The following is a 23001-nucleotide window of genomic DNA, read 5'->3' as shown; positions in this document are numbered from 1 at the left end:
CATAGAGAGCAGAAAGTCCTGTCTGTCACCTCAGAGCCGTGTGAAGTTTTTTTTTACAGTGGCTGGAGTGCCAATCCTGTCACATACCCCCATGATTTCCCTGACACAGCAGTGTCTCTGGTGACTCTTCCTATGAAGTCAGTAGATAAATTGGGACAGCATGGGGGTCATGAGGATTCTAGAAAGGGGTTTGTGATGTTCCCGATATCTATGCAAAAGGATGAAGGTCCAAGTCCTTAGAGTACTGGTGCTTCCTGTCTTGCTACACTATATGGTGGTGAGACATGGACACTATTCAGTGACTTGAGAAGAAGACTGGATTTCTTTGGTTCTGTGTCTTTTTGGAGAATCCTTAGATACTGCTGGTTTGACTTTGTGTTGAATGACCGGTTGTTCACAGAGTCCCAAACAAGGCACATTACCTTTATTCCCTGAGTGTGATCCGGCTCGCAGGATCCTCATTGTTGAGGACCCAGGAGGCTGGACCAGACCAAGGGGATGGCCACGTAACACCTGGTTGGGGCAGATAGATGGTCTTTTCCAGAGGGTGGGACTGTACCACGTGTCTGCCTGGGGGGTTGCCAACCAGGATCCCAAGCTGTTTTGTCGTACAGTGGGTGCGACAACACACTGTACCAGCACATGTTCCCCAACCTGATCTGACCTGATTGTAAATCCTTTACAACCTGTTTGTAATTTTGGCATTTTACTCAGCACTTATCTTTGAGCCTTGTATAATGTCACTTACTATAACTGCATTTTTCCATTTTCATAATATTGCTTGCCTTCTCCCTTTCCTAAACAAAAGGACACTGGTTCATGCTTTCATTACTTTCCAATTTGATTATTGTAATTCCCTGTTCACTCATCTCCCAGCTAAAACACTCAATAGACTACAGTTTATTCAAAATTCAGCTTCAAGGCCTCTTACACTAATCGTACAGGACACATGACGTCTGTTCTTTATCAGTTATTTATTATCTCTTGATATTCTCTGTTATTATTCTTTATTGTTGATTCTGCGTCTTATTGTCCTCTTATTAATGCTCTGTGGCATAACTAGGGGTTTGAGAAAGGTACCATATAAACATACTTATCAAAAAAATTATTTTCTCAGTGAAGGTTTTTTCTTAAGGTTAGTTTTTACACAGTTTTGTCCTCACATTCTGTCATTCTCAGGGTCACAGTAATAGGTGCTAGTTTAAGGAAATAAATTATTGATGAATTCTGAGACCTCATTTCTCCTCTTATATTAAATAGTTTTACTATGTTCCCCTTCTTTGTGCTACCTGCTTTAACCCCATATTGCAATGCAAACAATGTGGCAATCATATTATTGATGAAGTAGGAAATAAAATGGTTTCACGCCCTTTGAGTAGTGCTTGTGCATTGTGCAGAGAAGCCCCGGGAGCAGCCAGTTTAATAGTGTGTCCAGTCATTGTTCCAGTCATTTGATGTTGTCATTTTTGGCTTTTTGGATTTTGCCCCTGATAATGTTGGATTTATTTAGTAAAGTCAGAGTATTGGTTAAACCAAGCCTTGGAGGGTGGGTTAAATTCAGTCTTTTTCTTGAATTGGATTTGAAATTGGACATGTAAGATACCAGACTGGTAGTTGGATCTTCAAAAGACCATGGTTCTGCCAAGGCTTTAACTCTCCCTGAGCATCTTCTTAGATAGAATTCGTGTCTCTTTGAAAATTGAAAATGAACTTTCAGATCTTTTATGAAGTTAGTCCCTTTAAAAGACTCCACCAAATGGCACAATCAAAAGTAAGAGTTTTCAAATCCATTCTTTGGCTCTTCCAAATTAAATTTCCGTATCCCTGAATGACCCTTTAGGTACTTACTTTGGGTGACACACTACTAATTACTTTTTACAGTAAGAGGAATACTGCCTCTAAGGCATCCAGAGCTTCTACATCTCTCACCTGTGTTTTTCACCCTACTTCTGTAGGTTGTGTCAAAAGAATATCATGTAAAATATGAAGATTCTTTTGACCATTTCTGTTTGTTTAACTGTCTCATCATGGCTTTATTCCCAGTGTTTACTCAGATTTCCCACTAAAATACTCCTTCTCAACACATCCTGTGAGACCAATCAGGCATAGTGAAGCACTGCTTCACTCTTCACCCACACAGCAGGAGGCAATGTTGTAGTGCCGTGACGATAAAGCAACAGATGGGTGGAACTGAGCCTTGTGACTCATCAGGGTTATGATCTAATTCTTTAAAACATAATGAGAGGAAATTATTATTGTAACTTCTGAACTGCACACACTGATCTTGTAAGTGAGAGAAAGACTTAAGTGAGTAACTAATTCTTCCCTCTTGTTTTTCAGGTTGGGGATCAGATTCTTGAAGTGAATGGACGCAGTTTTTTTAATATTCCTCACGATGAAGCTGTAAGCATCCTCAAGTCCTCAAGACATCTGATGATGACAATAAAGGATGTGGGCCGACTGCCGCATTCTAGGACCATCGTAGATGAGACCAAGTGGATCTCAAGTTGTGACACAGATAGCTCTTCTACTAGCAGTGTGATGGGGTATGACTATTCTTTAATGATCACAGAGTCTCCTTACTGGTGAATTTGCTAGATGACAGAAACAAAACAATGACATTAGCTTAACATTTGGATAGATCAACAATTTACTTTGCTGTGAGGTTTATTGGTTCAGTATAATTTTATGCTGCCTACTTTCCAGTTTCATATTCTAAAACTGTTTTTTTCCTTAACAGATTGCCACTGGAACATCCTTCGGTTACACCTGCTAAGGTAAGTATGTTATTCTTACTGAAGTCCTGGCTTGTTCTTTTGTCTTCTCCGCGTGATACGGTTTACTGACCTAAAAAAGCTGAGACCAGAACATGTTGATAAGGAATGATGTTTATGTAGAACTATTTCATTTGATTGTTGCTTGGAATTAAGGGCTTTATCCTCCTAGTTAGCTTAGTCCCTTTTACCATCTTAGTCATGGTCAGCTTCCTTAGCTACATTTGCATTTATATTTATTTGCTTAGTACACTCTTATCTAAAGTGACTTACAAAAAAGGTCAACATAAAAGTTTAACACTAAGAACAGAAACAAGCTTGTCAGCTATAGAAGACTGAAATCATATTGTAGCTCACTCCTGGATATTGGAGTATCAAAATTGGAAGTACGAGATGGTTAATTGAAAATGTATCAATAAATGTTACATACTAATATTGAAGAATAGTGATTGGAGTCTTCACATTAGCTGTTGTAGCTTGATTGATAGATATTCAACTTTGGTGACTTCATTTTTGAGGCTATAGGTTTAGCAGTGGAAATACTGGAGACATTGGATGTTGTAGTCTAGAAATCAAATGTTTAAAGTTGGAAGGATAAAAATGTTGAAGGTTGGAAGATTGACATTGAACATTGTAGAGTTAATAACCTATGATTGAAATCAGATTGTTTAATGGAGACTTGTGACTAAAGGGCCAGAATTAAAGTTGCTGGCTTAGGTTAAGTATGAAGACTTTTGGATTTAAAGATTGTGACTAGATGGTGGTTGAACTCTTTACAACAAGAGAGAAACTTAGGTTAGCTTACAGTAAGCTGTTAACATTTGTGTCATCAGTTACAATTAACAAGAAAAATGAAAACAAATTTCTTGTAGAGTTTCAAAAAATAAATTATATTCTGAAAAGTTATGTTGTCATGTACTACAGGGCAGTGAAAACTCAATAATAATGGAAACATGAACTATGTGGAGTTGGCACTGGCCATATATGAGGTTTTAGTTCTTTAGTCCATATTTTTTGGCATATCAAATACAATGTATGTAACATTAAAATTGTTTCCTTCCATGCATTTTCAAACACACTTAATCCACTTAAAGCCAGAGCCTCTTTTAGCAAAACCAGGCACAAGACAGAGACCAACGCTAGGCTGGATTAGACTAGCTAATAGCAGGGCATACTCAGTACACAAACAGACAAGGAAGGGAGCAATTTACAGTTCTTTAGCATTAGTCAAGTCTCTTTAGGTTAGCAGTCCCATAATTCTGGGGTTTTGTACAGTACCTCCTAATTTATTTCTGACCATGTTTTACATAGCCTAATTTTGCATTTCTGGATTTGTTTATATTTTGTTGTTGTTTTCATGATGTCATAATAACACCATTTTGATTACACACATTTGTGTCTGCTGTTGTATTGTTTATTGTAATGACTTCCATTTCTGGTTACGTAATCACTGGTATATCATTCAGTGAAGTGCCATTTTTCAGACCTTCTAATTTTGGGATTTTTCACATACACTATAAAGCAAATCTTACAACAGTAATTTTGTTGAAGAAAGATCTTTTTCTGGATATTGAACTCTTATCTTTGTTTTTTGACTTTTACTTTCGGCCAATGTTTTACTGATTCAGGTGACTGGGTATTTTGTGCTCTTTCCTGGTTATTTGACCATCTGCCTGTTTGCTGACTTTACTTTCTGTTCATTCGCTTTTGCAGTTTACATCGCTTGCTCATAAATGCTCTTTTTGAATATATTTTATATGCCAGAAATATTCACTACTGTACATAGAGTACACATTTCACATAGATTGGCCATGTGCCCATTTTGTTTATTTACTGGATATTATCAGATGCTTGGAGAGTATTATGTTAGGGAACCTGCTATATGTACTGGGTTGTCCGCTTTGTTTTATTTGTCTGCCATCTTTAGCACACATTTGAGTGGTTTATAGGCACAAATGTAGAAACTGGGATGAGTTTTCGGTTTTGTTTTTTTCCAGAAAAGAGAGGCTTCTGCTTTGTACAGTGGATATAAAAAGTCTACAGACCCCTGCCAAAATGGCAGGTTTTGTATGATACAGAAAAGAAACCAAGAGAAATCCTGTTAGGGCTTATTCGACCTTTACTGCAAAATTGCAATCTATACAAAGAAGGTAAAAAAATATCAGAAACTGTGAAAAAAGGAAAAAAAAAACATTCAAAAACCGGGTTGCATTAGTGTGCACACCCTTTAAACTAATACTTAGTTGAAGCACCTTTTGATTTTATTCCAGCACTCAGTCATTTTGGGTAATAGTCTATCAGTTCGGCACATCTGGACTTGATGATTTTTGCACACTCTTCCTTGCAAAAAATTTCCAGATCTGTCAGATTACAAGGGCATCTCCTGTGCACAGCTCTCTTCAGGTCACCCCACAGATTTTCAATTGGACTGAGGACTGGGCTCTGGCTGGGCAATTCCAGAACAATGACCCTGCTTTGATGAAGTAATTGGTTTGTTGATTTTGATGTATTCTTTAGGTAATTGTCATGCTGAAAAGTGGAGTTGTTTTCTTTTTCAGCTTCTTAACAGATGTTTGAAGGTTTTGTGCCAAAATAAACTGATACTTGAAGCTATTCATGTTTCCATCCATCTTGACTAAAGCCGCTGTCCCAGCTGAAGAAAGGCAGCCCCAAAACATAATGCTGATTCCACCATGCTTCACTGTGGGTATGGTGTTCTTTTAATGACATGCTGTGTTATTTTTCTGCCAAACATAGCTTTTGGAATTAATGCCAAATAGGTCAACCTTGGTCTCATCAGACCATAATACATTTTTCCACATGATTGTGGGAGACTGCGTGTATCATTTTTGCAAAGTGTAGCCAGGCTTGGATTATTTTCTTTGTGAGAAAAGGCTTTTGTCTTGCTGCCCTACCACACCACCCAGACAGACATATGAAGAATACGACTGATTTTTGTCATATATAGGGAACAGCCAGTACTTGCCAGGAAATCCTGCAGCTCCTTTATTGTTGATGTAGGCCTCTTGGTACCCTTCCTAACCAGTTTCCTCCTTGTCTTGTCATCAGTCTTGGTAAGGATGTCATGATCTTGGTAGAGTCACTGTTGAAACCTGTTTTCTCCACTTGTGCTCCATTGAATGTTTAATGCTTTGGATACCTTTTTGTAACCCTGTTCCTTTCAATGATGAGATCCCATTCATGTTTTAAAAGCTCTTTATGGACCATGGCTTCTGGAGTGTGTTGCAATCAAGAGGATATCAGAATAACCCTACAGGAACACACTAACTTTATCTGAGCTCAATGAGAACCACTTTAATTGATGTCAGGTATATAGTAACTACTATTTGAAAGGACTTACTGTGATTTGTTGGTTCTGAATGCAGCCATATCCTTGATTATTAAAGGCTGTGTACGCTAATGCAACCAGGTTTTTCTAGTTTTCTTTTCCTTTTTCCACTAAACAGTTTCTGATTTGTTTTCACCTTCTTTGTGTAGATTGCAGTTTTTCAATAAAGGCAGAATAAATTCTGACAGGATTTCTCTTGGTTTCGTTTTCTTGTTAAACAAAATCTATGATTTTAGCAGGGGTGTGTAGACTTTTATATCCACTCCAGATTAGGGGTAGGAGCTGCCCCAGTTGGAAGAGTTAAAGTACCTTAGTATGTTGTACAGGAGTGAGTGTGCAGGTAGCTTTAAAACTTAGCAATAGATTGCTACAGTGGTGGTGGATTGTGATAATGAATTTACTCTTAGTCTTTGAATGACATTGTCTCTTCACTCATTAATAGAAATCCTCACTTAAGACTATACATGTATTTAAGAAGTTTGACAGATGACCTAAACAATGAGAATTGGCAACTGAAATGATGTTCCTCCACAGAGCTACTAGGCTCACTTTCTGTATAAGGTGCTTTATAATTCTGTGGGACCTGATAGTTGCTCCAGATTGAAAGAGCTGGATACCTCTGTCAGACTCAGAAGACCCTGGAAGAGTTTATATCTCTCAGCTGCTGTACAGGATATCTACAGAAAATTCTAGAAGGAAATGAAAGTGTTTTCTGCTCAATTCAGCCAGTCTCCACCATGACCCACCATCAGCACACACGGAAAATAACAATTAGAAGAACATCAGTTTCCTAATGATAGATATTTTTCTACCCAGTACTTCAGTTCATAGCTGATCTAAGTGATAGACGAAGTTGGCCAAAGAAGATTCTAGGTAGAGAAAGATTCATGGAATTTCCCATTGCAGCAGGGTCTATGCTTTTCTTTTCTGCTTAGTTTATAAGTTTTTAAAAAGAGTCTGATGAATGTATTTCTACTTAAACTGCTACTTTCCATAATTGTTTTATATAATTCTTTGCGGTTTGTTTAATTGACAAGAATGAATGTCTATTTTTCTCAGGGAAGTATTTCATTTAGCTTGATAATCATCTTAAAAGTATGAATATTGGATGATAGCCTGCACTCTACATATTAAAAGCTGGAGTTTAATTTTTCTTGGGGGTTGGGGTGTAACAGCTACAGAAAAGCTATAGGCTGGAGCCTGAACTTGAATGTGAAGACTACAGTTGGCGGGTTTAATTTTAAAAGGTAAACACATATACTTATAGGAAGTATAAAGCTCTGAATCTCAAACTAGAATGGGACAATAAGGTGGATGATTCTTAATGGGGGGTAATTGCTTGACACTGGAGCAGAACACGCTTAAAGTTCAAGGCTGGAAGTAAGAGATTAAAGTGCTGTAAAAAAATTAAGTTCACCTCTCAAAGTGCCGTGTTTTTTAACACATGTCAAGAACATCCATCCATCGTCCAACCCGCTATATCCTAACACAGGGTCATGGGGGTCTGTTGGAGCCAATCCCAGCCAACACAGGTGCAAGGCAGGAACAAATCCTGGGAAGGGTGCCAGCCCACCACAGGGCACACACACAGGACAATTTAGGATCGCCAAAATACCTAACCTGCATGTCTTTGGACTGTGGGAGTAAATCTACACAGACACGAGGCAAACATGCAGACTCCATGCAGGGAGGACCCGGGAAGTGACCCCAGGTCTACTTACTGCGAGGCAGCAGCGCTACCACTGTGCCATCATGCCGCCAAAGAACGTACAGTATATTTTCATTTTAATTGTATCAGTATATAATAATAATAATTTCTATTTTTATTATTATTACTGTTATTTGAACTTGTAACGTGCCTGTCAGAGCCAAAGGACATGGCTCAAAGCATAACAAAGTAGTTAAAATACTGTACATAAAAAGGCACCAATAAAAGATAAAAAAACAGAACTATACAAAGACTTTAGTAAATGTGTACGTTTTAAGTCTATTTTTAAAAACTGGTAGTGACTAGACTTCTCTGAGTTTCTGAAGAAGTGCATTCCACAGGGTTGGAGCAGAAAATCAGAAGGTTGTATCATCAGTTGTACCTAGATCTGGGAATGGTAAGCAGTGGAGTGATTTCAGATGATTGGAGTTGGTGGGCAGGAACATACAGGTATAAGAGATCAGAAAGATAAGGTGGAGAGCTTGATCATTTAAGACTTTGTGTGTTAACAGAAGCATTTTGGAATGAATGCATAATTCAACTGGGATCCAATCTAATTCCCTCAAAGCTGTTCACAGGGCTTGGTGTGAGAACCCTGCAGTAGAGTTCTGAATGTACTACAGGTGGTTAAGAACAGACTTTGGAAGACCATACAATAAGGAATTACAGTAGGATTGACTGCAGATCTGTAACAGATCAAAGAGGCCCTAATTTTGCAGATAACACTGGAAGATCACAGTTTCAATTATTCAATTTTTAAAAATCAACAGAAAATCAATTTCAATATCTGGTATTGTTGCCTTTGACACAAATATTTTCATGTATAGTAAAATCTCTGTCAATGTGATCTAAACAAAATCCTTGCCCACACCTCTATATGCATATGCCTAAATTGTGTGATATATGTGTTATGATGCCCAGGCACCTACAGACAAAATAACTCCGACACAGACAGGCAGGACACAGGTTCAGCACACAACACCCACTTTAATTTACAGCTGGGAAGCACTTTTCTCTGCTTCCCACAGCACAACACAGTACAGCAAAGCACCAACACAGTCCCTTTGCCACCCCTTCATTCCGACTCTGGCCCCTTGAATGGAGTGAGGCGGCTCCTTTTATTCAGCACCTGGGAGAGCTCCAGGTAGTTCATCAGGATTACCTGGAATCACTCCCAGGTGTGGTGGAAACTCTCTATAGGGCTCTGCAGTTCCTCCTGGCAGCCCCCACAGAACCCAACAGTGCTGCACCATATTCCAGCTCCCAACGTCCCCTGTGGGAATTCGTGTTGCCACAGCTACCCAGGGTGGCTGCCCTTTAGCGTCCCAGAGGAAGTATTGCCTCAGCATTCCTCTCTCCCCTGGTCCTTCCATTCCATTCATTGGCATCCCATGGCCGCCCATCACAAAGTCTTTCCTTACACCTTCATATTACATCTAGTGCCCCATATCATCTTAAAATACTTATTCATTGGTTTTGACTAAGACATTGAAAAACTATCCTCTGTTCTGTTTTGAATTTGTACTTGGATTTAGGATCTTCACCCTCTTCCTAAATTCAGTTTTCAGTTCAGTTTCAGCATTTTGATGTTGTGAGTTTAAAGAGTTGGACAGTGAAGGCTTCCCTCTTGAGTTCACCTACCTAATGTTTCACTGGTCCTCATCTCAATTCTCAAAGTTAAAGTCCTTTTAAAGTAAGGGTGAGGAGCTGAGCCTTGACAGATGCCCTCATGTTCTGCTGCAGTATTTCCTGGAACATTTTAGAGTTGAGAACGTGACTCAGCAACAGCAAACCAATCCAAACCATAATGATTTTACCATTGTGTTTGTGTTGAAAGGGAACTTTAGTCTGCTCTGGCATTTCAGCAAAATTACTCTTCTGGTCAATTTTCTGTCCAGAGCACGCTATTCAGAAGTCTTGCAATATACCCAAGTGATCTGTAGTAAACTTAATCTGTGTGGTTATATCCTTAAAGAGAGGAGAGGTATCCTTCTTTCCAACAGCCCATGTACAAGTTAATTTGTTGTCACCTTGACAAAGATTATGGTCAGACATCTTCTTGGGCCTTTTGCTGATAACCTGGAGTTCTTAAAGACTTCCATAAACATGTTTAAGGCATTTATTGTTCTGGTTCACCTTGGAAAACTTCTGCCAGTCTTAAATATTTTCCATTTGTAGATGATTATTTCATGCTGGCTTACCTATTCCCAAACATATGGGCATAAACAGTAATTTTTTCTGTGGGCTTCTGGGGGTTGTTTTGATCTAAGTGAAATGTGCTACTGCCCACTTGAATATTTAAAACCAGACTCAAGGAGGCTTCTCATCTTTATGTGATACTTGGGATTTAAAACTACTCTTGAAGGATTTGTTAACTGTTTTAATCTTCTTTAGAGTACCTGATGCAAACTATAATCCTTGTAGGATGTAATTTCTTTCCCAGAAAACTAACTATGTTGAAAGAATAAGTGCATTCTTGCAGTGTTGTTTGTTAGATTAGATCAACTTAAAATACTGAAATAATTGTCAAGAGTTTAGCAGTTTTCACAGAATGCAGGCACAGAGCAATGTGACAAGTTCTGAGATAAAATGCAGTTACACACTTTACTGATTATATGATGAGTTATACAAAATTACAAAAAACTTTGAAACTGATTTATATAAATGGGGCCCATCTCTGTCCATTAATGAACTGTTGAACAATTACCAGTTGACATTGGAGGGCAGGAAATTAAAAACTCCATTCAGCAACATCCCTAGAGTAAATAAAAGTCAGACACAGTCACAGTCCTGGAGCCTTCGAGCAACTGGCCACCTATCCCCTTCTGCACATTCCACAATAGAGGCAATGCTATCTGATTACAGAATCAATCTATCTGTTGAATCCAAGGCTACTGGTCATCTTAGATGTCTTTTCACTGGACAGAAAAACAGCTTGGCAGTCAAGCAGTAGCACCAAATGCCACAGTATAAAAACAAGAAGACAAATAGAATAATGGACAATTAGTAATGGTTCATGATTATTGTAATGCTTTTATTTTAGTATGACTACCAAACAGACATGTAATATACTCAAGTAATCAGCAGCTTTGGTCAGGGTGTGCCAGACTAAAGTAACAAGCCTTTAATCCAGATTTAAAAGTTGAGACTGAACGGGCATCTCTTATATTAGCAGATAGATCCCTCCACTGCTTTGAGGCCCTGTAACTTAAGGCTTGACCACATGCTGTTATTTTATTAACCTTGGGAATTCTTAACAGGCCAGCATTCACACTCTGTTTTGTAAGTAATAATATTGTCATATACATAAGCAGGCCCTTGGCAATTTAAGGCTTTATGTGTAGGAAGGAGGATTTTGAAATCATCTCTAAACTTAACTGGAAGCCAGTGTAAAGACTTCAGAGCAGGACTGATGTGGTTGTAATTTCTAGTTTGTTTAATGATTCTTGCAGCAGCATTTTGAATTAACTGAATGACACCATATTTAATAATGACAGAGTACTGTCTGCACATTTCTGTATGTACTGAAACTGAGGTGATAAAAATGATTATATTTGTGTATTAGACATTTGTCTGGTTAATGACTATCCTTCTGAATGATCTTACAAAATTGAGGCTTTCCTTCTCATACTTCACCTATATTAAACCTATATTTTTTTAACTTTTATTGAATATATTTAAAGCAAGTAACATTCCATACAAAAAGGTCAAAGTTAACAAAACTAAATTCAATTTATCCCCCACCCATTAGAAAGAAAGAAAGGCCAACAGCCAGAGTAAAACTTTTGAGAGTAGTATAGAGGTTGTAATGGATGGCCGGCCATTTATCCCGGCCAATACCCCCAAGCCGCCAGGTGGAGCCCTCCTTGCAGCGAGGAGGTCCCCAGAAGACCAGCAGGGCATCATGGACATTGGAGTTTTATGCAAAGCCCTGCTGGATGCCGTGGGGGCCACAGGAGGGAGCTGCAGGGAGGACCGAGGGCTTCTTCGTGCCCTGTGACCCGGAGGTTCGTCACAGGAAGAGCGACGGACTTCCGGGTTGAAGAAAGGGACTATTTACCCTGACCCGGTAGAAATAAGGACTTGTGGACTATTGGGCAGAAATACTTCCGGGTCAGGAGGTATAAAAGGACTATGGGAACTCCCAGACAATGAGCTGAGCTGGGTGGAAGGGTGGCAACGCGTCTGGGAGCTGGAGGATTGTTTATTATTGAGTATTTGTTTGTTAATGAGTATTGTGGTGGAGAGTGTGCTTTGTGCACTGTGGGAGAAAAATAAAGTCAACTTGAGGACTTTTACCTGGTGTCTGAAGTCGTGGACAGGGGTTCAAGGGAGCGAGGGTGCCCCCTATCGTTCACAAGGTAAATGAGCCTTTCTCCCCACTATAAGTGCTTAATGTAAAATTTTATTGATTAGATCCTGCTAGGTTTTAAAAAAGTTTTGAACAGATCCTCTAAGAGAGATTTTTCCAATTTCAAACATTAGTTACCCCCTGACTTAATAGAGGGGGGTTAGAATTGTTCCAGTTGAGCAAGATAAGTCTACGTGCTAATAGTGAAATAAAGGCATATTAGAGTTTATTTGTCCTTCTCCACTTTAAATCCATCTGGAAGTAAAACAAATACAGCCATTAATGGATTAGGAGGGATTGTGACACTAAGGCTGTCTGAAAGGCATTTCTATTTTTTTGTCCAGAATGATGCTAATTTGGTACATGCCCAAAACATATGGCCTAATGAAGCTGGAGCTTGATTGCCCTGGAAATATTTTGGACAATTTTAAACAAGACATGTGTGCTTAATAAAAAAAAATTAAGTTGATTGAATAATGATAATTGAACGTTTTGCACATATGGAGCTAGAGTGAATTCTATACAGTACATGGCTCCTTTCCTCTCCTTCTCAGAAATGTTGAGTGAGAAATCCTTTTTCCACTGTACTTTGGGATCTCTAAAAGGTAGGGACTTTAAAATGGTTTAATATATTATAGAAATGCTGTCTGAGTCTTCAAGACTGTTCAGTATTTATTCTGGAATATAAATAGATGGGAGGTGAAGAAAATTGGGCAGATTTCGTTTAGCAAAGCTTCTAATTTGGAGATAGTGGAAAAAATATGTTGATGGGAAACTAAATTTAGAGATTTACAAATGCCTAAATGATTTAATCCCATGCATTTTCCAAACATTTAAAAGGGTGTAAGTTTAAGAAGGTGGATAAAGGTGGTTATCATGTAGAGGTGCCACAGATAAAATATTCTCTAACTTGAAGTGCTTCCTACATTGATTCCATATTCTAAGTGAATGAAAGACAATTGGGGTGTTAGTATATTGACAATGTCTTGTATTTACTGGTGTACAAAGCAAGGAATATAAAGACATACTGCACGATTTAATTTCTATTGTAGCTCAAGCTAATGTGTATTCATCTATGTGTGCTAGTGTCCAGGTTTTTATAGACTGTATGTTTGCTGCCCAGTAATAAAAGTGAAAATTAGGTAGAGTCATGCCACCTTCTGATTTAGGTCATTGTAGGGTCGCCCTTTATGGAGGGTAGACCATCTATGCATGTCTTGTTTAATTTTATCCATAAAAACAGCAACATGTTGTTGAAAAAGAGCTTTATATTTACTTATGATGTTTACCTCCAGATATTTAAAGTGATCTGCAATGATTAAAGGGAAGGTGTCCAATCTAATGCTGTTTGCTGGAGAATTCATTGGAAAAAGCACACTTTTGTTCAAATTAATTTTGAGTCCAGATATCTTTTGAAATTTTGCCAGTACAGTTAGGGCTGCAGGCACTGAATTTTGTTAGTCTGATATATACAGTACCATATCATCTGCATATAGTGATATTTTCTGTTCAAATCCTGCTCTGAAAATCCCTTCTATCTCTGATGTATTTCAAAAGTGAACAGCCAATGGCTCAATGGTGATTGCAAATAGCAGTGGTGACAAGGGACATCCTTATCTAGTACAGCATCTAGTTTGAAGTAGTCTGAGATTGTGTTGTTAGTACAATCTGAAGCTTCTGGAATGGTATACAGTAGTTTGATCCATGCACATATGTTAGGGCCAAACCCAAACTTATACAAAGTGGTGAATAGGTAATCCCATTCAACTATATACAATACAATACAATACAATACAATTTATTTTTGTATAGCCCAAAATCACACAAGAAGTGCCACAATGGGCTTTAACAGGCCCTGCCTCTTGACGGTCCCCCCAGCCTTGACTCTCTAAGAAGACAAGGAAAAACTCTCAAAAAAAACCTTGTGTCGAAAAAAATGGAAGAAACCTTGGGAAAGGCAGTTCAAAAAGAGACCCCTTTCCAGGTAGGTTGAGCATGCAGTGGATGTCAAAAAGAAGGGGATCAATACAATAGAAAACACAGATCAGAACAAATCCTCAATACAGTATAAAAATAAATATTTTACAAGTACGGACCAGAATTTAACAATAGATGATATCACATAATATGATTTGGATATTTTTAGAGTCCTGAACACCTCAGCCATCAAGCTGCCGCCCCCATTTGGCCATCCAACAGCTGAAACATTGCTTGGCCAGCCAATCCGATGAAAGGACCCCTCTACCCCACGATTCCTGTGATCCTCCATCAGGGATGACTTTACCTCAGGCAGGCAAAACAACTTGGCAGGTGGGCCGTGGCACCGACTGCCACATTTGAGTACCGAGAAGAGAAACAGAATAGGTGAGGGTTAGTAACAAATTATAACTATCATGTTACTTACGTTTTAGTGCTAATGACTAAATGCTTTTTCTGCATCCAAAGATAATAAGATCTCTGGAATGTTGGACTTTATGGGTGAATATATTACATTAAATAGGCATCGGAGATTAGAAGCCAAATGTCTACCTTTAATAAATCCAATTTGGTCATATATTCTAGCTAGGACGTTGGAGAGTATATTAACATCATTATTCAGAAATGAGATTGGTCTGTATGATGCATGTTGTAATAAGTGTTTATTTTTTTAGGAAAAACAGTAATTAATGCTTGGTGAAAACTTTGAGGTAGAATTTTATCGTCTCTGGCTTCTATAAAAGCTGCTAATAAAAGGGGAGCTAACTTGATTGAGAATTTTTTATAAAATTCAACAGGGTAGCCATCAGGACCTGGTGCTTTCCCACCTTGAAGTGAGTTATAGTGTCTAGTAATTGTGTGTCAGAGGTATCATCCAATTACTCTGCACTGAAAGTATCTAGCTGTGGTATCCATAATGCATTAAAAAAGGCATTAGATTGTGTATTCTTTAAACTAAGAGGAATGAATATAAGGACTTACAGTAGTCTCTAAATGTGTGCATTATATTTTTTATGGCCAAGGATTCCATCCCCATCTGTGTTGGTGATTACTGATATTGCATTGCAAACTTCCTGTTTGTAGACTGGTTGAGCTAAGATCTTATTAGCCCCAAAAATCAGAGTGAAAAAATTATGTGGCAGGCTATTCCATTTTGCCAAAATTTTATTGCAGCAACTCAAAATTGTACGCAGCACTTTGTATGGCCCCGTGTTCTTGTATACATGCCTGACAACATCGGTGCATGCTTCTAATGAGATGACAGATGGTGTTGTGAGGGATCTCCTCCCAGATCTGGACCAGGGCATCACTGAGCTCCTGGACAGTCTGAGGTGCAACCTGGTGGCATTGGATGGACCAAAACATAATGTCCCAGAGGTGTTCTATTGGATTTAGGTCAGGAAAGTGTGGTGGCCAGTCAATGGTATCAATTCCTTCATCCTCCAGGAACTGCCTGCATACTCTCACCACATGAGGCCAGGAATTGTCGTGCACCAGGAGCCACTGTACCAGCATAGGGTCTGACAATGAGTCCAAGGATTTCATCCTGATACCTAATGGCAGCCAAGGTGCCTTTGTCAAGCCTGTAGCGGTCTGTGTGACCCTCCATGGATATGCCTCCCCAGACAATCATTAACCCACCACCAAACTGCTCATGCTGAATGATGTTACAGGCAGCATAATGTTCTCCATGGCTTCTCCAGACCCTTTCACTTCTGTCACGTGCTCAGGGTGAACCTGCTCTCATCTGTAAAAAGCACAGGGCACCAGTGGTGCATCTGCCAATTCTGGTATTCTATGGCGAATGCCAATCGAGCTGCATGCTGCTGGGCAGTGAGCTCAGGGCCCATTAGAGGACATGGGGCCCTTGGGTCACCCTCATGAAGTCTTTCTGGTTGTTTGGTCAGAGACATTCACACCAGTGGCCTGCTAGAGGTCATTTTGTAGGGCTCTGGCAGTGCTCATCCTGTTCCTCCTTGCCCAAAGGAGCAGATACTGGTCCTGCTGATGGGTTATGGACCTTCTATGGCCTCTCCAGCTCTCCTAGAGTAACTGCTTGTCTCCTAGAATCTCCTCCATGCCCTTGAGACTGTGCAGGGAGACACAGCAAACCTTCTGGCAATTACACGTATTGATGTGCCATCCTGGAGAAGTTGGACTACCTGTGCAACCTCTGTAGGGTCCAGGTATCGCCTCATGCTATCAGTAGTGACACTGACTGTAGCCAAATGCAAAACTAATGAAGAAACAGTCAGAAAAGATGAGGAGGGAAAAATGTCAGTGGCCTCCACCTGTTAAACCATTCCTGTTTTGGGGGTCATCTCATTGTTGCCCCTCTAGTGCATCTGTTTTAATTTCATTAACACCACAGCAGCTGAAACTGATTAACAACCCCTCTGCTACTTAACTGACCAGATTAATATCCCATAAGTTTCATTGACTTTATGCTATACTCTGATTAAAAAGTGTTCCTTCTTTTGAGCAGTATATATATATATATATATATATATATATATATATATATATATATATATATATATATATATATATATATATATATATATATATATAGATATGACAACAACACTCATATCAAAGACAAAATGATTACATTAACAATCATGTTATGTTATTTTTAAAATTTTTCCTTTTCTTTTTCATAACTTCATATATATATATATGTGTGTGTGTGTAAGCATGTATATGCTGTGTCGGGCGGTTGGGGGCTGTGCCATGCCGGGACACCTAGAAGGACTGGGAGAGGGACTATGCCTCCTCCGGACCACAAGATGGCAGCCACCCTGTTTTGTATGGGGGCCACAGGAACGGAGCACGGAAGCTCAACCCTATAGGGGCCCATGGCCACCTTCAGGGGGCGCCCCGATGCCTGTGAAGCCCTGGACGTCATCACTTCTGCCATACCCGAAAGAATACCAGGGACACCCAGAGTGCTTCCAGGTGCTCATGCGGCTCATTCCTCCACACCTGGACATAAAAGGGGTCGCCTCCCTCCATTCAGGAGCTGGAATCGAGTGGAAGAGGACGAAGCTCGGAGGAGAGGAGTGGAGGCGGTGAAGAGAGGGCAGGAGCTTAAGAGGCCTGGACTGAAGGTGTGTGGTGCAGGGGCACTGGATTGTGTGCAGGAAACTTTCTGTAAATACGACTGTAATTAAACTGTGTGTGGTGGACTGAGAACGATGTCTGTCTGTCTGTGTCGAGGCAGGTTACCACAATGCATATATGTGTAGATATATATATATATACAAAGATACATACATACATACACACACACACACACATACACATATACAGTAAATAGAATAATAATTGTAATTAAAACGTTAACATAGTAGACAAGGAAATAAAAAGTATAATTATGGCAAAAGTGTCACTGCAAATAGACCATATTGCAGGTACAGTCTTCTTTGCCTTGCCAGGACACAATGTGACCCACAATTGTGTTTAAAAAAGAGTCTGGATCAATTTTTTTTTCTGCTTTATCTGGAGAACTAAAAATGTAGAACTTTCCTTGAATATCCACTCTTAATTTAGCAGGATACAAGAGGCTGTATCTTAATTTGACTCTGCGTAAGCACTATTTAATGCTGTATAATGCTGCATGGTCAGCAGCTGTTGAAAAATCAGGGAAAATGCGAATGCGGTTATTTTCAAATATAATCTCTTGTTTCATTTTGAGAAGCGACATCTGATTCATTTTAGATTGTAATTCATTGAAATTCACAATGAAGCCTCAAAGTTTTGAGGTGTTCGATCCACATATACAGTAATCTGCTGATAACCCAGTGTCTGATTTCAAGCCCTCTCCAATTATTTGAGATAATAGTTCAGCGATGAATTTCACTGGGTTTGGGCTTTCACTGTTTTCAGGGAGAACTCCAATTTAGTAGCCATTGCTTTTTCTTCAGCAGCAGAGGCTAATTATTCAGCTATTTCAATATCATGTCGTAAACATTTGCTTAATGTCTTTAATGTCTAAAGCTGAGCATCAAGTGCTCTGAATTTATTTTCAAAGCTACCTGTATTTTCCTCAATTTATTATAGCACACCTTTAAAGATTGCCTCAAAGCGATTACTTAAACGTTTCTTCGAGTCTTTAATATCCTGCAACAGCTTCACATTTGTCATGTTTATGTCCTTTATATCTTTTTTTAAATAATTTGTGATCTTCTTTATATTACTCTTTACAGTATATCATTTATGTCATCCCCAAGTGTAGAAGTTATTGCAGCATTTAGTGCGGTGATCACTGAGGCGATCATTACGTTCGGCTTGGACTGCTCATTTCGGTCTTCTCCAAGCTCCACACGTGGAGTAGCAAACCCAGTTGGAGTCGGTGGTGCCGGCTTGTGGTGGATAGTTGACAGTGCGGAAAATAAGGCCATTTTCAGTATGAATGAACCTTCTGGAATCGACAAGATCTCCTGGCCCTACTCATTTGCTCTTGTGCTCCCACTTTTGCTGTCAGCTGGAGGCAATGCTGCAGCATCAGGTCCCGGGAGATCCATTGTTTTGCCTATCTCTTCTAGGTCAGTCTCTGCTAGGCCATATCTTGAACTTGAACTTGAGGCCTGTTTAGACTTAGATGAAGTCTGCCAGTCATGCCTATGTATACAGGTACTTGCATATGCTGTAATCAAAGTCCCTTAGGTTGAGTAAATACAGGATACCTCAGGATGATAAAAAAGTAAAATAACACTGCAGTTAATTGAGTTCCGCCTCAGATATCCATCCCCCAAAATGGATGAAATCAAACATAATAAAGAAATTAAAAAAGACCCTTCTAAAAAACAGATAATAGCATTCTTTTGAATTCATCAATTCAGGTGTATGAGAGTTCATCAACCACAACCCTTAATCTCGACATACAATAACTCATAGTCAAATACCGCCGCGTCTAGACTCATAAAAACTGTAGGTACCAGAGACTAGAGATTGAAAATTTGACTGTGGACACCAGATGGTTTGATTCTGGAGATGGATTAGCTACCAAACATTCAGTTGACACACTAAAAAGTTTGGTCTAGGGAGCAAAATAAACTATCACTGGCACTGCCTGACAACAGTTTACTTTGGAATTTGATGTAAAATCGTGCATATTTTGTGCTTTAGGTTGGAGAGTCTAGAGTCTGAACCCACAACAACAAGGAGAAGTTTTATTCTGTCATTAACTAAAATGAATGTCAGAAAGTCTACTCCAGGAATTCATTTTCATTTCCTTCCTTAACATTGCATTTATATTTTAGGTACACAAATCAGAAAAATTCTTAAAGATGTATATAATCTATTGAAAACTTCAGAATACTTCCATCAGTTTCACTTCCCCGGATGAAAGGACAAAAGTAATTCTAATTCCAGGAGATGCGTCTTCCTGAGTCTGCTTTATTAAGTCTTCAGTAATAAGGCCTCAGGGGAAGGGGTGCTGCTTGTCCGGGGACAAATACTGTTTGAAGTCGATACTCAGGATTCAATTCACAGATGAATTAGGGAGCTTAGATATGTCACTCAGAAAAAAAGAGAAAAGACTTACTCTAAAACTCACTGTACAGACCCTCAACTTGAGCACCTCAGTCTAGGCATTGAAGAGCTTACTAATCACAACCCTCAATGCCCAGTGCCCCTGAATCAAGACACACAAAAAGTTCTTGTTTAGCTCCAGTCAATATGGACTCTTATGAACTCAATTGACATATAGGAGCTCCCTGCTCTGTGCCATTTCATCCAGACACATAGGAGTTCACTGCAGCCAATCAATATAGATATTAAGGTACTCACTGACCAGGGTTTCTCAGTTTAACAGGTAGACACACAAATGTTCGTTATGCAAAATACTTCAAGGTGGCACAACAAAAGTATGTGGTGACAAATTCATAGAGAAAAAGTGTGTGAAGTGACAAATATAGGCACCCAGTAAACCCCCTTGGGATTAGTTTATTTAGTGGTAAAATACTACTTAGTTCTAAAAATAATACAACTGAAGAGAAAGATGTGGCAATACAAAACATATAATTTGAAGAATAACACGATGCTGAAATGAAGATAAACCTCAAAATCTTGTAAATAAAAGGTTAACTGTGCTGTGCAATACATTGCACTGCATTATGTTTAGTCCTTTCCAATATGTTTAAAAGTGGCATAAGCCTACAGTATATATTGGTATCACTATAGATATCCTGATTGTGATACAGTAGTGGTGTTATTAACTCAGGGTACCTAAGCACAAAAGTCTGAAAATATGTAAAAAAACACAAAAAGGGCAAACACAGGATCTTTATAAACAGAATGTTTAACACAAAAAATACTTTAGAAACCATGAAGCTCTGAAGAGCACAAAAGGCGCAGAAGGGGGCAAACAAGTCCCAATACAAAAAAACGAGAATAATCTCAAAAACCCAGTAAATTAACAAACCCGCAGAATAATCACAATTGAAACCCATCAATGCCAGTACATTAAATGAAATGCAAGGAACTGCTAGTTTGCTCAGCTTTTATAAGGCTGAGGGCAGCCCCTTGACGGTGAATTGGCAGATGGACTTGCCTCTTTGGGAACTAACCACAAGACACACAGAACATAACAGAACAAACATAGACACACAGAAATTAAATAATATACAAAACTAATAAGAAAAATGGAATAATGGAAATAATTATCACCAGTAACACTATTAACATAAACCAAATCATCAAAAATGGGTATGAAAGACATAAAAAAGGAATTTGAACACCAGCCAGGGGAGGAACATTGCTTAAAGTATAATACACTCACCTAAAGGATTATTAGGAACACCTGTTCAATTTCTCATTAATGCAATTATCTAATCAACCAATCACATAGCAGTTGCTTCAATGCATTTAGGGGTGTGGTCCTGGTCAAGACAATCTCCCGAACTCCAAACTGAATGTCAGAATGGGAAAGAAAGGTGATTTAAGCAATTTTGAGCGTGGCATGGTTGTTGGTGCCAGACGGGCCGGTCTGAGTATTTCACAATCTGCTCAGTTACTGGGATTTTCACACACAACCATTTCTAGGGTTTACAAAGAATGGTGTGAAAAGGGAAAAACATCCAGTATGCGGCAGTCCTGTGGGCGAAAATGCCTTGTTGATGCTAGAGGTCAGAGGAGAATGGGCCGACTGATTCAAGCTGATAGAAGAGCAACTTTGACTGAAATAACCACTCGTTACAACCAAGGTATGCAGCAAAGCATTTGTGAAGCCACAACACGCACAACCTTGAGGCGGATGGGCTACAACAGCAGAAGACCCCACTGGGTACCACTCATCTCCACTAAAAATAGGAAAAAGAGGCTACAATTTGCACGAGCTCACCAAAATTGGACAGTTGAAGACTGGAAAAATTTTGCCTGGTCTGATGAGTCTCGATTTCTGTTGAGACATTCAAATGGTAGAGTCAGAATTTGGCGTAAACAGAATGAGAACATGTATCCATCATGCCTTGTTACCACTGTGCAGGCTGGTGGTGGTGGTGTAATGGTGTGGGGGATGTTTTCTTGGCACACTTTAGGCCCCTTAGTGCCAATTGGGCATCGTTTAAATGCCATGGGCTACCTGAGCATTGTTTCTGACCATGTCCATCCCTTCATGACCACCATGTACCCATCCTCTGATGGCTACTTCCAGCAGGATAATGCACCATGTCACAAAGCTCGAATCATTTCAAATTGGTTTCTTGAACATGACAATGAGTTCACTGTACTAAAATGGCCCCCGCAGTCACCAGATCTCAACCCAATAGAGCATCTTTGGGATGTGGTGGAACGGGAGCTTCGTGCCCTGGATGTGCATCCCACAAATCTCCATCAACTGAAAGATGCTATACTATCAATATGGGCCAACATTTCTAAAGAACATTTCTTTCAGCACCTTGTTGAATCAATGCCACATAGAATTAAGGCTGTTCTGAAGGCGAAAGGGGGTCAAACACCGTATTAGTATGGTGTTCCTAATAATCCTTTAGGTGAGTGTAAATAAGTGGTATAACCAAAAATCCATATCACATTATAATATGAAATTCTAACAGTTTTGCTAGATACCAGTATAATTTATTTGTATATTCTTTTCAGGCTGATATGTGTTGTTTAACAAATGTATTAATGATTATTTGCATATTGGAGCACTTCTTTATCCATTGAAACACTTGTTAATGGTCTGCTATTCACATTTTATTCAATAGCAGGTATTCACTTCACTCGCTTGAAAAAGCAGCTTCTGTTTTGGCTCACTCATGCTGCCTCCAAGTAAACACTCGACAAGACACAGCTTTTTCCTGTCCTCTTTCCCTGTTTCAAACTGCCAGCTTTAAACATTTATACATTATCAAACCCACTTGCAATGCAAAGTCATATAGGGTCAGAGCTAACATTGATTCACCGTTCAGGTTTTACTATACATCACTCTGGACAATATTCCTAAGGGCTAGGTTCACTTATTGTATACAGTTCACATAAGAGTCCATACGCTAACACAATAACATAAAATCTAATTTTCTGTTTCCTTTTTCTATACACAGATTTTTTCATTTTGTGATATTGTGATTTTTTTCCTCTTAAATGAGTTTGTAGGTTTTCCAGTAGCATACCAGTGAATTTTTTTCACTAAAACCATCCTGCACAAAGAATTCCAACCAAATCATCCAATTTCCATCCTCTCCTATTTAGATGTCTCTAGCTTTGGAGTTAAAAGTATTCACAAGTTCCTCATATGCAGCGGCTGTGTCATTGCAAGGCATAAAACATAGAAATTTATAACATTTTAATGTGCAAGGGAACCTTTTTGTTGTTTTGTTGCAATTTTCTTCACAGCAAT

The 23001-nt window shown here is 39.1% G+C and overlaps 1 protein-coding gene across 2 annotated transcripts in view; it reads left to right on the top strand.

The window, feature by feature from the left end:
• Positions 1 to 23001, top strand: part of whrna (whirlin a) — a 227853-nt gene that overhangs the window by 156672 nt on the left and 48180 nt on the right. For both annotated transcript variants that reach the window (XM_039763881.1, XM_039763882.1), the window contains exons 4-5: positions 2341 to 2546; positions 2741 to 2777. In XM_039763881.1, coding sequence (XP_039619815.1) covers positions 2341 to 2546; positions 2741 to 2777 — 243 coding nt within the window. The remainder of the gene's footprint in view (positions 1 to 2340; positions 2547 to 2740; positions 2778 to 23001) is intronic.

The sequence above is a fragment of the Polypterus senegalus genome, chromosome 9 (assembly GCF_016835505.1).
Source record: "Polypterus senegalus isolate Bchr_013 chromosome 9, ASM1683550v1, whole genome shotgun sequence".
NCBI classification, from domain to species: Eukaryota; Metazoa; Chordata; class Cladistia; order Polypteriformes; family Polypteridae; genus Polypterus; species Polypterus senegalus.
Note: the sequence above shows the minus strand (reverse complement) of the source record. Positions and strands in the feature narration are given on the sequence as shown.